The sequence below is a fragment of the Gopherus evgoodei genome, chromosome 2 (genome assembly GCF_007399415.2).
Source record: "Gopherus evgoodei ecotype Sinaloan lineage chromosome 2, rGopEvg1_v1.p, whole genome shotgun sequence".
NCBI lineage: Eukaryota > Metazoa > Chordata > Testudines > Testudinidae > Gopherus > Gopherus evgoodei.
In genome coordinates this window covers 81,566,664-81,583,001 of record NC_044323.1, presented here as the reverse complement: position 1 = coordinate 81,583,001, position 16,338 = coordinate 81,566,664, and the positions used below count along the sequence as shown (strand labels likewise).

The 16,338-nt window shown below is 47.0% G+C and overlaps 1 protein-coding gene and 1 non-coding gene across 2 annotated transcripts in view; one reads left to right on the top strand and one right to left on the bottom strand.

Moving 5' to 3' along the window:
• Nucleotides 1-10,230: 10,230 nt before the first annotated feature.
• TRNAR-ACG lies at nucleotides 10,231-10,303 on the bottom strand. Its single transcript has one exon. It is a non-coding gene; the product is annotated as a tRNA-Arg (tRNA).
• Nucleotides 10,304-10,656: 353 nt separating this feature from the next.
• The window catches only part of SACM1L (SAC1 like phosphatidylinositide phosphatase), a 51,815-nt gene continuing 46,133 nt past the window's right edge, over nucleotides 10,657-16,338 (top strand). The window contains exon 1 of the mRNA XM_030551166.1: nucleotides 10,657-10,863. Within this exon, the coding sequence (XP_030407026.1) occupies nucleotides 10,829-10,863 (35 nt within the window). The 5' untranslated portion in view covers nucleotides 10,657-10,828. The remainder of the gene's footprint in view (nucleotides 10,864-16,338) is intronic.

Below are 16,338 nucleotides of genomic sequence, written 5' to 3'. Positions count from 1 at the left end.
AAGAACTTTAGGTAGAGTTAACATACATCCCTATTTTCCTGGACATGTCAGGCTTTTTGGTTCTTAAATCGCTATCTGGAAAATACCAACTTATGGTAACCCTATTGGTACAAAAAATACATACTGTGGCACATCCCTTAAATGAGAACTTTTTATAGGGAACCAGTTGCAAAGAAATGAAAGGCTTTTTTTTTAACACTTTTTTTTTAGTAATCCCTGCTGGGGCCCTGCGGAAAATTTTCAAATTGGGCCCTGGGCTTTCTAAAGCTGGCCCTGCTTGATGGACAGCTTCCACACAGATGTTTGCAGCGGGGAAATGGCTCTCAAAGCAAATGACAATAGCTCCGAATGTTAGTAGCATCTTCCATTCCGTTTCTAGGCTCCCTTCCCCCAGCCAATCAATTTTTAAAGCCCTTTTAACTGTACAAAAGCTAGCTGGGAACATGGCAGTTGCAGTCCCAGATCAAACAGGTTCGGCTAGTCTGAAATCCTGCCTGCCGAGATGGTCACTGCCTGAGGCTTCTGTACCTCCGTGTTTGTGCAAAGGCTTTCTTGGTAGTGGCAAGATGAGATTCCTTTCTAACCCCTTCCTGTGATCAAACACCACCCTGGATCGTGTGGCCTGGATGCTCTTGTGTTGTCTCCGGCTTGGCTCTCACACTTGCAAATGTTTTAAAATTGGAGTTACCTGTGATACTCCCTACTAAGAGCCCCACATTCCTTCCCACTCTGACGAGCGAAGAAAAGCCAAGAGGGATCTGTGACTGGGACAGCCAGCTTTGGGGTTTGTTTCCCCATTCTACTTGATAGCTGGGACCCTGCCTAAATCAAGAGTCCGGGAGAGAGGCAGTGAGATCGGGATCTATCAGATTCTCTGCCCCCTTTCCAAATCTGCGAAGCAAACAGGAGCAAGTTACCAGAGCCAGCATCTGTGTAATTTGCGCATCTTCCACCTATACACTGTGGAATACCCTTGAGCAGTTAATATGCAATGTTGTTATGTTGCTCCCCTCCCAAGATATTAGAGAGGCAGAGTAGGTGAGATAAGACTTACCTCACTTGCTCTTGAACAGCAACGTCAGGGGTGTGGCAAGTTATACACACAAGAATGAGGTGTAATATCCCATGAGAGGGAAATGACAGTAGAAGATTTAAAATCACCTGGGCTCATAGCTACACAAAGGTGGCATCATCATATGGACGTATAATGTCCCAGGCTCGAGGTGGTGAGTGGGAGTGCAGAATGGGGAGGTATAACAACATATGGAGGCAGATAATGGTGTTGGGTCTAAACTTTTGGTGAACTTTGGAACCAAAAAAACACCCAGACTGGCCGTCTCTGCATAATCCTTTCTGAACCTTTTTTTGAACAAAGCACTGACCTGCAAACTACTCATGACACCCCCTTCCTCAAGTAGCCATTAGCCTTTTATCTCTATGCATTTACTTCTTAAACTTGCTCTTCCTGTAAAATCTTGATTGATTATGCATGACCATTATCTTTTGTTAATCACTTTGTTTACTTCTGTGTATAAATATTGATGCCCACCCCTAATAAAGGGGCCACACTTATTCTAAAGCTTTTGGGGTAGTGTGTGCCCGTTGATCAACGCATTTGTGTCTGGTCTCTGACAGAATTGTGGGCCCATATTCCAACTCCGCACAACCTCGGGTGTTGGAGAGGTGAGTGAGGACTTGCTTTATTACCTAACAATTTGGGGGCTCGTCCGGGATTCCTTCTGGTGCGGTACCTCTGTTCAGTGGTCAGACCACTCATATATGAATTGGCAAGGCGCCACAGGAGATTTCTCCTAGCCAATTCAATATTGAGGGGTCGTGTATTGGACAGCAGGGTAAACGCCAGTTGGAGGGCTCCTGTCAGACACCATGGGTCAAGGGACTAGCGTGCCTCTTGAGAGTCCGTTGGGGATTGTAAATAAGTTATGGAATGAAGGGAAACTCCCAGTACAGACAGGAATGTCTAGGAAGAAGTTGTACACACTATGTGTAAGGAATTGGACTGGGTATACCGCGGTATTGGCCGACTCGGAGATGAGGTGGCCTTCGTATGGCTCTTTCGAGCAGGCTGCCTTAAGAGGAGTAAAGAGCCAGATCGAAAAAGACCATCCGGGACAGTTATGTTACTGGTTTTGTTGGGACACAGCAGCAGAGCTGTGGAAATCTTTAAAAATTATGGCAGTCAGGTACTCTCCCGAGAGTGAACCCCCTCCAGGTTATTTCGATGAAGGGTGTAGACCACGGCGTGTTTTGACTCGTCAGCTGGTCCCCTCTGCACCTGCCCCTATTCCTCCGCAGGGGAACTCTCTCCTTGTAGCAGAGGGGAATCTGCAGGATCCCAGATTGGAATTTGTGCAGAAGGATGAGGAGGAATTGGAGGGGCCAACCTTGGGAGGAGTAGTTACTAGGCTTAGGTCCAAGCAGGTACAGCAGGGTGCATGCCCCCCCCCTGAGGATAGCCTAGAGGATGTCTCTGTCAAATCTCTTGCGAATAATAAAAGTATGGTTATAGAGATGCCTTTACAGGTGCACGATCAACCTTATATGAGCAATGATGGACGATTGCAACATGCTAGTATTGTGGAATATAAAGGATGGCTAGAATGGGATTTGAAAGAGTGGGGACAGTTGTCAGGGTCTTTTGGGGAAAATCCCCGAAAGATCATAGAACTTCTAGAAAGATTGTTTTTAAGTTATAATCCTACTTATACGGATGTGGATCAGTTGTTAAGTAGAGTTTTGACTGGAGAAGAACGTAGTAGATTGTGGATGGCAGAAAGGACATGGGGAGATAGCAATGCAGCTAATGTTACTTGGATGGATAGGCGGGATCTGGCCGCTGGCTGGAATCCCCTAGACTGGACTCAGCTAAGGCTGACTCAGCTGCGAACAGATAGAGAGCGATTGTTAGAGAGACTCAAGGAAATGGCTCGCCGCTCGCCTAATCAGGCTAAGTTCATGCAGATTCGGCAGGAATCTGATGAGCCGCCCAGAAAGTTCTGGTCGAGGCTATTGGAGGGGGCCCGAATGTTCACTCAGATGGATCCTGAGAGAGAAGCAGACCACCCTACTCTTATTTCATTTTTTGTGAATCAGTCGGTGCCCCCTGTAAGGGATTACTTCTTAAAGTTTCGCCCTGGTTGGGGAGGTGAGTCAGTCACTTCAGTGTTGGAAGTAGCTGATTTTGCCTGGGAGAAAGAAAGGGAAAGTAGTAAAAAGAAAGAGAAAAAGGAAGAATATAAGCTGATGGCTTTAGCTTTTCACGGTGGTGTTCGAGGCAAAGGCCGTGGCCGTGGCAGGGGATTCCAGGGTCCTGGCGACCCCAGCCATCAGGAAATTGTTTTCAGTGCGGACAGCCTGGTCACTTTAAACGTGAATGCCCCTGGGGACGCCCAGAAGGTCTGGCTGCATCCGCAGATGCTTACACAAGTGAGGAATACACCCCTGCACCACCAGCTCAGCCCATCCCCCAGGCCTGGATCAACTATGGAAAACAGCAGCAGCCGCAGCAAACTCAGCCTCCTCAATGACGGTACCCCGGGGGCGAAGGCAAACAATGTGATGGTCTTATTTCCTTAATGTCTTTAGCCGGCTCCTTTCTCACTTTCTCTCCTCCCAGCGAAGAGCCTCGTTTAACCCTTTCAGTCCAGGGACTGCCTGTCTCTTTCCTCATTGATACTGGGGCTACTTTCTCTCTTTTAAATCATGCCCCCTCTCCCTGGCTATCCTCTGAGGTTAAAACTGCGACTGGGGTGGAGGGCAACCCACAGTCTCTGGGACTCACTTTGCCTTTGAATGTTATTTATGCTGATAAATGTTTTTCTCACCGTTTTCTTTTTTCCCCAGCTTGTCCGATCCCTTTGATGGGCCGGGATTTACTCTGTAAGCTTGAGGCTACTTTAACCTGCACTCCTGAAGGGGTAGGATTATTGATGACAGTGTTAGGAGATTCGGCCCCTACTCAGGGTAATTGGGAAACACCCCCCTCTCTCTCCCCTGACCTCACTGACTTGCCTTCAACCCTCTGGGGAATTTCTGACACTGATGTTGGCCTGCTCCTTTCGGCAGAGCCTGTAAGGATTCAGGTAAAGCCTTCCTTAACCCCCCCGTCAGTCCCTCAATACCCCCTGTCGCTGGAAGCCCGGGAGGGCATCCGCCCCATTATTGAGGGATTCATTGCACAAAAGCTAGTCCGCCCTCAGCGCACTCCCTGTAACACCCCTATACTGCCTGTCAAAAAGCCTCCTAAAAAGGACGGAGACCCTGTTCGTTGGCGCTTTGTACAGGATCTACGAGTTGTTAATCAGTATGTGGTCCCTCTTCATGCAGTAGTTCCTGACCCAGCTACTATCATCAGCCAAATCCCTTGGGATGCTGAGTGGTTCACTGTTATTGACTTAAAATCAGCTTTTTTCAGCATTCCTGTGCACCCAGACTCTCAGTATCTCTTTGGTTTCACCTGGGAGGGACAAAGTTATGTCTGGCAACGACTTCCTCAAGGCTACAGAGACAGCCCCACGATTTTCAGCCAGTGCCTCCGCCACGACTTGGAAGGTTTCACCAGTCCGCAGGGATCCACATTGGTCCTATACGTAGATGACATCCTATTAGGTAATCGCGAAGAAGCTGCCCTCCGCATCGATGGTAAGGCACTTTTATTATACCTACACACCAGAGGCCACAAGGTAGACCCTAAAAAGATTCAGTGGGTCTCACAGAAGGTCCGATATCTGGGCTTCCTGTTAACCCCAGAAGGAAGACAGATGGACCCAGCCCGCATAAAGACTATTCAAAACTGCCCTCTACCGAACACCAAGAAACAACTTCGAGGTTTCTTAGGATTAATTGGCTTCTGTCACCCCTGGTTGCCGTCCTGCGGGGAGTTAAGCAAACCGCTCCACCGACTCACTGCTAACCTTGCTCCTGACCCTTTGCAGTGGTCCCCGGACACTATTCAAGCCTTTCAGTTACTCAAGGACAGTGTGGCCTCCTCCATGTCTCTCCGCCCCCCCAATTACAGCAAACCCTTTCACCTTTTTGTCCACGAGAGGGGCGGAATTGCTAGTGGTGTCCTTACCCAGCTGAGCGGGCCCCACCATTTCCCGCTTGCTTTTTACTCTCAGCAAATCGACCCTGTCGCTCAGGGAACCCCATCCTGCACCCGGACTCTGGCAGCAGCTGCCCTGCTGATCACAAAGGCAAAGAGCCTAACCCTGGGTCATTTTACCACGGTTTGGACCTCTCATGCCTTGTCAGCCCTTCTGCGTAGGGGCACAACCCAAGTCTTTTCGGCCCATCGTCAGCAACAGCTAGAGGCCGAACTCTTAGAAGACACTAACCTAATTTTTGAAAGGTGTGGACCCCTTAATCCAGCTACCTTGCTTCCTGACCTGCCAGTCCCCCAGGACCAGCACGACTGTGTGGAAGTAGTTTCCAGCATCTTACAGATAAGAGACAACCTGTTTGACGTGCCACTGGACAACCCCGATTGCATCCTCTTCTCGGACGGAAGCTCCTTCTATGTTGATGGCAAGCGTTTCACTGGTTATGCTGTCACCTCTGAATGGGACATTCAAGAGGCCGCCTCACTGCCAGGCAACTGGGGAGCCCAAGCCGCTGAACTCTATGCCCTGGCCCGAGCTTGCCAGTTGGCCGCTGGTAAGACCGTTACCATTTTTACTGATAGCAAATATGCTTTTGGAGTTGTGCATTGTCATATCCACCTCTGGAAGTTTCGAGGTTTCCAGACAGCTGCCGGTAAACCCATTCAGCACCTCCCCCTCATCCACAAGCTTTTGGACGCCCTCCAAAAACCCTCCGTCCTGGCTGTAGTTCACTGCCGGGCCCATACTAAAGATAGCAGCCCCGTTACCCGTGGGAATGCCCTGGCTGACGCCTCCGCCAAGAAGGCTGCCACCTTACCTTTAGCCATGCCCACATTGGCTATTGCAACCTCCTCCTTTACTCCACCGCACCCCGTACCAGTACCCGCTGCTGAACTAAAATCATGGGAAAGCCTCGGGGCCACTCTGGTCAAAGGGACCTGGCTTATGCCAGATGGCCGAGCCTGCCTCCCTCGCTCCACATACCCTGTGGCAGTTCGCTGGCACCATGATAAAGGGGGTCACTACGGCACGCACGCCCTCGTGGACACTATCGCTCGCTTTTGGTATGCTCCAGGCATTCAACCCTATTGCCTATCAATAGTGAAAGCATGCAGCACATGTCAGCGTAATGGACCTGCTCCACCTCTTAACAAAATTAAGGGTGGAAGACCTCCGCCTGCTGCTCCATTTCAACATCTTCAAATTGATTTTGCAGATATGCCAAAGGCTTTTGGAAAAAAGCACCTCCTTGTTTTGGTTTGCCCTCTGACTTCCTGGGTCGAAGCTTTTCCTACTGCTAATTGTACTGCTGCCACAGTGGCGAAGATTCTCCTTAGAGATATTGTACCCCGTTTTGGCATCCCTCTTGTGCTCGACTCAGATCGCGGACCTCACTTTACTGGTCATGTCCTTGGCCATTTAGAACAAGGACTGGGCATTTCACACTCCTTTCATACACCCTACCACCCCCAGTCTAGCGGGAAAGTTGAGCGTATGAATAGGGAACTTAAGTTTACATTGGCTAAATACTGTCAGGAAACAGGATTAAAGTGGCCTCAGGTACTTCCCTTGGTCCTGTTTCACCTTCGTACTCGCCCAACCCGCGCATTGGGATTATCCCCCTTTGAACTGCTCTATGGACACCCCCCTTTCAAAGGCGGGGCGCTACCACGTGCTGATGTTTCACTATTGGGAGGGGATCATATGACTGCGTGTCAGTTTCTCTCCCTACAGGCTCGCCTCCGTACCCTTTGGAAAGCCTCGCAGTTTTCCCAGACCGTGCCGCTGGAGGAACAAATCCACCCGTTCCAACCAGGGGACTTCGTCTGGGCCAAAAAGTTCGTTCGTGACGACACCCTCCAGCCAAGGTTTACTGGACCCCACCAGGTTCTTTTGACAACCCAGACTGCAGTGTTCCTGGAAGGACGCAAATCTTGGATCCACCACTCCCACGTCAAGCCAGCCGTAGTGGACCACAGTGACGGACCAGCAGCTCTTGTCACCACTGAGGACACTGCCTTCGACCAGTGGACCAGCTTACCTCTCTCAGACATTAGACTTAAATTAACTCGAAAAAAATGAGAGGACCCTTTATTCTGACAACTGTATGTTTTTTATGCTTTTTCAGTTTATTTTCTGCTTATGAAGATAATGCTTTTATTAGATATTCCCATGAGGTTAAAACTCGTATTTTAGGAAATAGAAGTGATTGCTGGGTATGTACTCAATTTCCAGTAAATGCAGCACAGGGACTCCCCTTCACACCCATTCCCCTAACCACTGCTAATATGACTTGGATGCCACCGACTAGAATAAAAGATCCAGTCCAACCCAATCTTACATGGGACAAAACAGAAGTGCCAATTAACAAATATCTCAGGGTAACCAATCAAACAGGATCACTGTGTTTTGTTAAAGAAAAAGGGTCAACTTTTGTGGGAACAAGTAAATGCAACATATATTTTAATGGCACCGCCTTTAGTAAAAATCTTGGCTTCAAGCCTTGCGCATCCCACTTATCCCATATGTGGATCCCTCACCCCGATCCAACCTTTTCAACTTTTTCATGGAGGGGCAGGTTTTCAGAGTCAGTTTTTAAAAAGCCCTGCTCAGAGCTCGAGGGTGTCCAACTAATTGTTAAAGGATACACAATTGCCTTCTACAACTGCTCAAGCAGTACTACACTGCCCTTTGAGGACAACACTACCAAATTGTGCCTCTGCAGTTCACACAACGACCCCTCTGCGTTACCAGGGGAACAGTGGTACAACGGGCGGTGGGTTACCTCCTACTTTGAGAAATGGAATACCCAAAACGCATTATATGGAACATATTGGGTGTGCGGGCCCAAGGCTTATTATTTCCTCTCCCCTGATTGGGCAGGGTCATGTTATTTGGCATGGCTAGCACCGCCTTCTCGGATCTCCCTCACCCCCCCTCATTTTCCCCACGTTCGTAACATCCGTGAAACTGACAGAGATATTAATCTCCGTGATGGTTTGTCCTGGCAGCGGTGGGCTGGTCACACTAGCTTGAAGGGTGCTATCATCCGTCTACAGGGACTATTAGAATCTTTGACCAATGAAACTGCAACCCTATTTGAGAACCAGGCCGGGGAAATGTCCCAGCTGCGCCAGTTGGCTTTGCAAAACAGAATGGCTTTAGATATGATGTTAGCAGCCCAGGGAGGAACTTGCGCCCTCATAAATGAAGAATGCTGTGTTTTTGTAAATGACACCTACTCTGACACTTTTCAACGTACCAAACACCTAAGGGAAATGGCTAAAAACTACTCCTCTGGCCAGCCACCTTATGATTGGTGGGGAGCCTTATGGAATTGGCTGCCCGGATTTGGGTGGGTTAAAACCCTCTTGGTGGGTGTTGTTGGGGCCATGGTAGTCCTTATAATACTGTGTTGCTGTATTCAGTGTGTCCCCTCCCTCATAAACTCATGTAAGTCAGTTTATTCTTTTCCCACTTCAGCTAAAAGCCTTACTCTCTTCGAATTGGCCCAGGCTGAAATTGCCAAGCGGCCCTTGAGATCTTGAAATAGGGTGTAGCTTTTTGATTAATAGTTATCTCAAAGCTACAAATGGAGGAATGTTGGGTCTAAACTTTTGGTGAACTTTGGAACCAAAAAAACACCCAGACTGGCCGTCTCTGCATAATCCTTTCTGAACCTTTTTTTGAACAAAGCACTGACCTGCAAACTACTCATGACACCCCCTTCCTCAAGTAGCCATTAGCCTTTTATCTCTATGCATTTACTTCTTAAACTTGCTCTTCCTGTAAAATCTTGATTGATTATGCATGACCATTATCTTTTGTTAATCACTTTGTTTACTTCTGTGTATAAATATTGATGCCCACCCCTAATAAAGGGGCCACACTTATTCTAAAGCTTTTGGGGTAGTGTGTGCCCGTTGATCAACGCATTTGTGTCTGGTCTCTGACAGAATTGTGGGCCCATATTCCAACTCCGCACAACCTCGGGTGTTGGAGAGGTGAGTGAGGACTTGCTTTATTACCTAACAATGGCACGAGCATGACATAATGTGACATAAGGAACATAAGCACTAGTGGGGTTGTAATGACACAGGGCAGGGGTGACACACAAACACGTGAGGGGTTGTATGCTGGCACATAGAGAAGAGGCACAAGGAGGCTGTCTGAAGGAAAGGGGTATAATGAGGCAGGTGGGTGAAGGAACAAGCACAACAGCATGACTGGCCGGAGAGTAGCTGGAGTAGTTGGGGGGTGTGGGGCGAGGGGTCTATGGAGGGGTGTAGGGCGTGGGGATGGACAGGGTGAAAAGGGGAGGGCGGTAAGTGGTGTACAGAAGGTGAGTGGCGCTGGGTGTAGGCAGGGGAAGTGGGTGTGGGGGTATATGGCAGGGGAATGGGGAAGGGGCACAGGGTGAGCGGTCTGGGTGTACAGGGGGCTATGGCAGGGTGAGCTGGGAGGAGGCACACGGGGTCCCAAAAGGGTGTGGGGGTGTATGGAAGCGGCGTGGCGTGGGGGTGCAGGCGTTGTACAGCAGGATGAGTAAAGAGGGAGTGGGGGGTACAGAAGGTGGAGGTGAGGATGGAGGTCAGGCGGGATGAGGCGGTAAGCGGGGGTACAGAAGGGCGAGGGTATGGGGGTGAGTGTATGGAAGGTGCGTGGTGTGGAAGTAGCGGGGAACACCAGGGCGAGAGGGGAGCAGGTACAGCAAGTGAGGGGTATGGGGGTGTACAGCAGCGCGAATGGGGTGCGGGGGTACCAAAGGGGAGGGGGTATGGGAGTGTCTGGAAGGTGAGCGGTTTGGGGGTATAGAGGTGTACAGCAGGGTGAGTGGGGAGAGGGGACAGAAGGTGTAGGGAAGGTGAGTGGTGTGGGGGTACAGGGGGTGCGCAGCAGAGCGAGTAAAGAAGGAGGTACACAAGGGGGTGGATGGATGGTGAGTGGTGTAGGGAGGGATTCAGGGGGTTCACAATAAGGTGAGTGGGGAAGGGGTGCTATATGCCATATATTTCTATGGGGTGACTGCTTGGGCTGTAGGTGACTGCAGGCAGGAGCAGTAAAATCAAAATGCCTTGGCAGGAGTCGAGAAAAAAAAAGCTGCAACCGAGCCAGCCAGGAGTCGAACCTAGAATCTTCTGATCCGTAGTCAGACGCGTTATCCATTGCGCCACTGGCCCTGCACACTCTAAAGTCTTCCGCGCTGGTTTTCTAACTACTCATTGAGTCCGCCCACATACGAAGACCACTAATGGGCGGGAGTTCGGATCCAGGGGTGGGACTACGGAGGCAATTGCAGCCAATTAAAACCCCCCTGTGTCTCCGCCCATCATCCGGCCCCTCTTCTCCTCACTAGCTCCCTAGAGGGCGGAGCTACAGCACCATGCTTGGCCAATCCCTAGCCGTTTCGTCGAAACGTCTCACGCCCATCTTCCCCCCACCCAGCGGGAGCCTTACAGTTCCGCTCTCTCCTGATCAGTAGGTGGCTCAATGGGCGGGGTCAGATCCGGAGACACAGCCAATCACAGCAGCGTCAGTCATTCCCTTCCGTGCCCGGAGCCCGGTCGCCGCAAGGTGTTTGGCTAGCTTTGTCCTGTGCGAGGCCCCGTCCTCAAGACCGAGACGCGTCAGGGTCAGAAAGACTAGAGAGTCCAGGACGTAGAACGGAGCAGAGCCGGCAGCGGCGGGGCAGCCGGAGGGGGGCGATGGCGGCGGCGGGGGCCTATGAGAAGTTGAAGCTGTGAGTGACCCGGGGAAGCCACGTAGCCCCTGCCCCCCCCATCTCCCCAGTTACCTGGAGCCTCCGGGCAGCGACTCCCCGCCCCGCCCTCCCCAGCGCCCGTTGCCCCCCCGCGGCTTCATCCACCCTGCGTGGTCCGGTGTGAGCCGCCTCCCGGCCGGGCGGAGGGAGCCGGACACGCGCAGAGGCCGGCCGGGTGCGGGCCGAGTCGCGTCCCGTGCCCCCGCCCTGCGGCCGGGCTGGCAGGGCCGCCTGGGCTGGGAGCTGCTCGGGGCAGCACAGGGGCTGGTCGGGGGCGCTGGGCAGCTCCCAGCCCAGATGTCGTGCTCGTCCCCGGGGCCCTGGTGCACGGCCTGGCGATTGCGGGTCTCCGGGGAGTGGCTGCCCCGCTCGCTTGAGCTGGGGGGAGAACGCGAGCCTCGGCTTGGAGTGTCCATCCCACTGGCTTTTGTGGTTTTAAGGGGGATCCGTGTGTCTCTTAACCAGGGGCTTGTTAAATCCTGGCACTTTCTGAATGAAGGAATTAAGCGGACACGTTCGTCCCTGCTCGGTGTCCTGTTTTGATCGGGTAACTAAACAGTTGACTTTCCATTTACCTGCCTTGTTACTTTTCAGGAAAATTTTGGATCTGTAAACAGTGCCTGGTGCAAGAGAACAAGCCAAAGCTGCTACTTGATTGCCTGTTGGGTAACTACCTCAGTAAAGCAAGTAGTGATACTCACGGGCCTTCTGGTGAATATATCAACGCTAAAGTAAAGTTCTGAAAATAGCTTTAGTGTTGCAATATTATTTGCCAACAGTAAGTTCCTTAAGCATCACTACCTGCTTTGTTGTACTGCTCTGTTCTCAGTTTGTCAAATGAAGTAAACAGCAGTAATTTCTGGTTTATTTTTCTTTCAATATTGGGGTATGAATGTGGTGTTGTTATTTTTGGGGTTTTTTTTGTTTTTGAGGAGCTTGAGACATGGTTTCCCCATAAAAAACTTTAATCTTCTGATTTGCTTACTTTTTTGTAATATAAGGTTCCCTTCTCCCCATTATGCTTTCATGTGCCAGATGATATTTAAATGCTTGTTTCATTCAGCCAATAAAATTACATTCCAGACCCAATATTGAGTCAGACTAAGGAGGCATTTGTTAGAAGACCTTATTTTTGGCACTTGTAATTTCCTGGAAAAATTATTCTTTATACTGAAACTTTTCATGCTTGGTCTAAACCAAAGGTGAAGAGAGTGAGTGTTGGGGAGGGGGAAGAGCTCTGTATTCTTATAAAGCTGTTTGAGATATTTCACATGTTTGGAGAACAAAAGTCCGTGCTGGGTATGAATTTCTTAAAATTAAGCCACTTGTGTTGTCTTATGGCAAAAACAGCATCCAAGCAATATTTTAAGCCTCACTTTTGGACAATAATTAGTCAAACAAAGTTTAACTAACATTTCTGAAGCCAAAACACTGTCTTCTTTTGGATCGAGAACAAATAAGGAATTTCAGCTCACTGTTTAACTCTGTATATAATCTTAATTATATAATTACAGCATTTGACCTGTTTGTTCTGCTATGAGTATATTTATTGGCGAGAGAGCTGTTCTTGGGGGATTTGTTTAATCCCCGTTATAGATTTGTTGATTCTGGCACTTGTAGTCTGAGCTGTGATTAGATTCAACACCAGAAACAGAAGAGAGCTTTCCTGAGGTGTCATTTTGTGAAAATTATAGTCCCTGATCCTGCAGGCACTTACGGAAAGTGAAGCCAATGGTACTACACACATACTTAAAGTGAATCAAACACAAGTATTTGCATAATCAATGTCATTGTGATTACTGAGTCTTAAAGATTGTTGAACAGAATACACTAGGAAGCAGGTATGTTTTCAGAGTGCCTCAAAGAAACTCTTTCTGATGTTGTGTATTTAGTCTTAAATCCACATCAGAGCTCTTAAATGAATGTTTGTCACAAGAAAATCATTTACTATTCAAAGAAGAATATTTGTTTTCTTCCTAAATTTGAGCAACATAAATTATACTGTACTCAACTTTTCTAAAGCTTACATATGCATGCCTAAACATTTTTGTATGATGTCATTCTGAGGAGTTATCCATTTTCAGCTGGAACAGATAAAAATATTTCCATGAAAATTACTTTTAATCTGTAGTTAACAACAATATTTGGGGTTCATTCTCTACTACAGGGATTTTAATCTAGTAGAAAGAAAGTCTACATATATTCACTGTAACAGGGTTTCATTGGATGGACCCTTTTTAATAAAATTCCCGATTCCAGTTATCAAAAACCAGTTTCATGAAATTCTGCATTGTGAGATTGAATAAGCAGAATGATATGCCTGGAATGGTAAGTCAGCTTTGTAAGGCTGACGTAAACGTAAGTTTTAAGGGTGATTAGATAAACGTTACTTGCTGGAAGAATCTGCAAGTATCTTCAGAATCAAACCCTGTATCAATTATTTGTTTCATAGCACAGTTTCTTGGCTTCTTTCTTCTTGAGTCAGTCCTTTAGATATGCCTTCACTTGATGGCTATGAAAAGCTGCACAAATACTGGGGAGAAATCCACTGAGAATTATTCAGTGAGGTCTGTACTGAAGATTTCTGCCTGATTAGCAAAAAGCTTTCTGCAAAATATTTACATAGTATCTCTCATAGAAAAACAATAACAAAACCACCTCCTTATAATCAAAATCATTTTAATCCTGTGGAGGGAGGGCCAGGTCTGACCAGAAAGGAGTGTATTTAAAAAAAAAAAAAAAAAGCGGGGGGGGGGGGAGACGGGGGGATGGGATAAACAAACTTGTGTGTGGTGTTTGTTTTTTTGTTTTTGTGTAGAGGTGGACAAATTGGTGACTTACAGCTGGCATAAGCCATTGAATTAAGAAATTTTCTAGACGTTTCCATTACTCTGGTTTGGTTGTAGGTGTGGGGCTAGCAATTATACCTCTTGACTCAAGACTCAACTTTAAGGGGAATGGATCCATGATGTTTATAGCATAAGGTGATGGCCGATATTCGTCACTTTATTTAAAAAGAATGCTGAGCTAATGTGATTTTTTTATTAATTTTCATAAAAAATACAGATAGTATTACAACTACACAATATCACACATTTCACAGGATATCAATAAAATTATGCAGTTATGTAACTTTACACTTGTCAAAGCTGCAAGCTCATACGGTACAAAATCAGACAATATTACACGGACATAACATGTTAAGGGGGGAATAATAACAATAAAAAGACATTCAGATAGTCACGAGGAAAAAAAAAGGAGAAGAGGGGGAAAAAAGAAGTGGAGAGGTCAAGTGAAATGCCATTATTTGAGCTATCACACTTGGATAAAGAATGCTGAATCAAGAAATAGAGACCTAATTTCTTCGAATTCTCATAATTGTTTTCTACATTGATAAGCTAGTCTTTCTTTGGCTGCTAACTCAGACAGGTCTGAATACCACTGCCCCATTCTTGGCACAAGTCTGCTCCTCCTTTTTGTAAAATCATATGCTTGATTAACATTACAACCCTTGAGAACCAAAATACTTGTGGTGAAGCTGAACACACTGCAGCAGGCATGTAACCTATGATATAACTTCAGCTGAAACTTGGTTGCTGAATCCAGGCAGTATTTTTACTCTTGTGTCCACCTCTTTCCACGGTGTCTGACTGTTGGACAGTCCCATAACATATGGATGAGGGCTCCTTTTTCTTTATTATAGCACCAACAAACATCTGAAGACAGGGCCCCCATCTTGCACAACCTCTGGCATGCAATACATTTTGAATAGAATCTTTTGCTATATCAGGCATAGCTTGAGATCCACAGGACCATTTTTAACATTCTGAAATATGCCCTGCCATTGAGGATCTTTTAAGGGCTGTGATAACTCCCCTTCCCATGCTTTCACAAAGAACTTCAGACTAGTGGAGTTCCTCTTCCATAGTAACGCATACATAGTAGACATAGGCCTGGATAGTTTGTGAAGCATTCCCAGAGTACCCAATAGCTCTGGGCCCTCTGGCAGTCCTACAGCTTCTGGACCAAACTGATTTGTTAGCAAGCGTCTTAGTTGCAAGTACTGCTATTCTGTTGAGGGTGGCAGATCATATCAGAAATATACGGATGGTTGGAAGGGACTTCATGAGGTCAAGTTCATCCCACAGCACTGAGGCAGGACCAAGTAAATCTAGCCCATCCCTGACAAGTATTTGTCTAACCTGTTCTTAAAAACCTCCAATGATGGTGATTCCACAGTGTCCCTTGGAAGCCTATTCCAGAGCTTAACTACCTTATAGTTAAGTTTTCCCTAATATCTAATTTAAAATTGCCTTGCTTCAGGTTAAGCACATTACATCCACTGAAGGCAGGACAAGTATAGAACAACTGATCATAGTCCTCTTTATAGTAGCCCTTAATATAGTTGAAGACCATTATCAGGTCCCTCCTCAGTCCTTTCAAGACTAAATATGTCCAGATCTTTTAACCTTTCCTCACGAGAGAGATTTTTCTAAACCTTTTCATTTTTGTTACTATCCTTTGGACTCTGTCCAATTTTTCCCCATGTTTCCTAAACTTTGGTGCCCAGAATTGGATACAGTACTCCAGCTGAGGCCTCACCAGTGCCAAGTAGAGCAGGACAATTACCTCCTGTGTCTAACATACTACTTTTCTGTTAATACACTTCAGAATATTTTCATTTTGCAGAGCTGCGTCTCTTTGTTGACTCAGATTCAATTTGTGATCCAGTATAACCTTCTGATCCTTTTCAGCAGTTCTACCACCTAGCCAGTTATTCCTCATTTTATAGATGTGCATTTGATTTTTGCCTTCCTAAGTGAAGTACTTTGCACTGGTCTTTACTGAATTTTATCTAGTTGATTTCAGACCAGTTCTCCAATTTAAGGTCCTTTTGAATTCTAATCCTGTACTTCAAAGTGCTTGCAACCCCTTCCAGCATTATGTCACTTACAGATTTTATACGCATACTTGTCACTCTGTTATCCAGTCATTAAGGAAAATACTGATTTTTTCAGACCCTGAAATTGCTCCTGCAGGACCCCACTAGATATGTTCTCCCAGTTTGACAGCAAATCTTTGATAACTTTGAGTACAGTCTTTCACCTAGTTGTGCACCTACTTTATAGTTACTTCACGTAGACCTCATTTCTCTAATTTGCTTATGAGACTGTCACGTGGGTTTTTGTGAAAAGCCTTACTAAAATCAAGATACATCACATACTATTGCTTCCAACCATCCAGTAATGCTGTCAAAGAGGGAAATTAGGTTGGTTTGGCAAAATTTGTTTTTGACACATCTGTAGTGGCTATTCCTTATAACTTTACTGCACTCCAGGTGATTATAAACTGGTTGTTTAATAGCTTATTCCAGTATCTTTCTAGCTATCAAAGTTAAGCTGACTGGTCTATAATTCCATGGGTCCTCTTAGTACCTACAAGAGCATTAGAAAG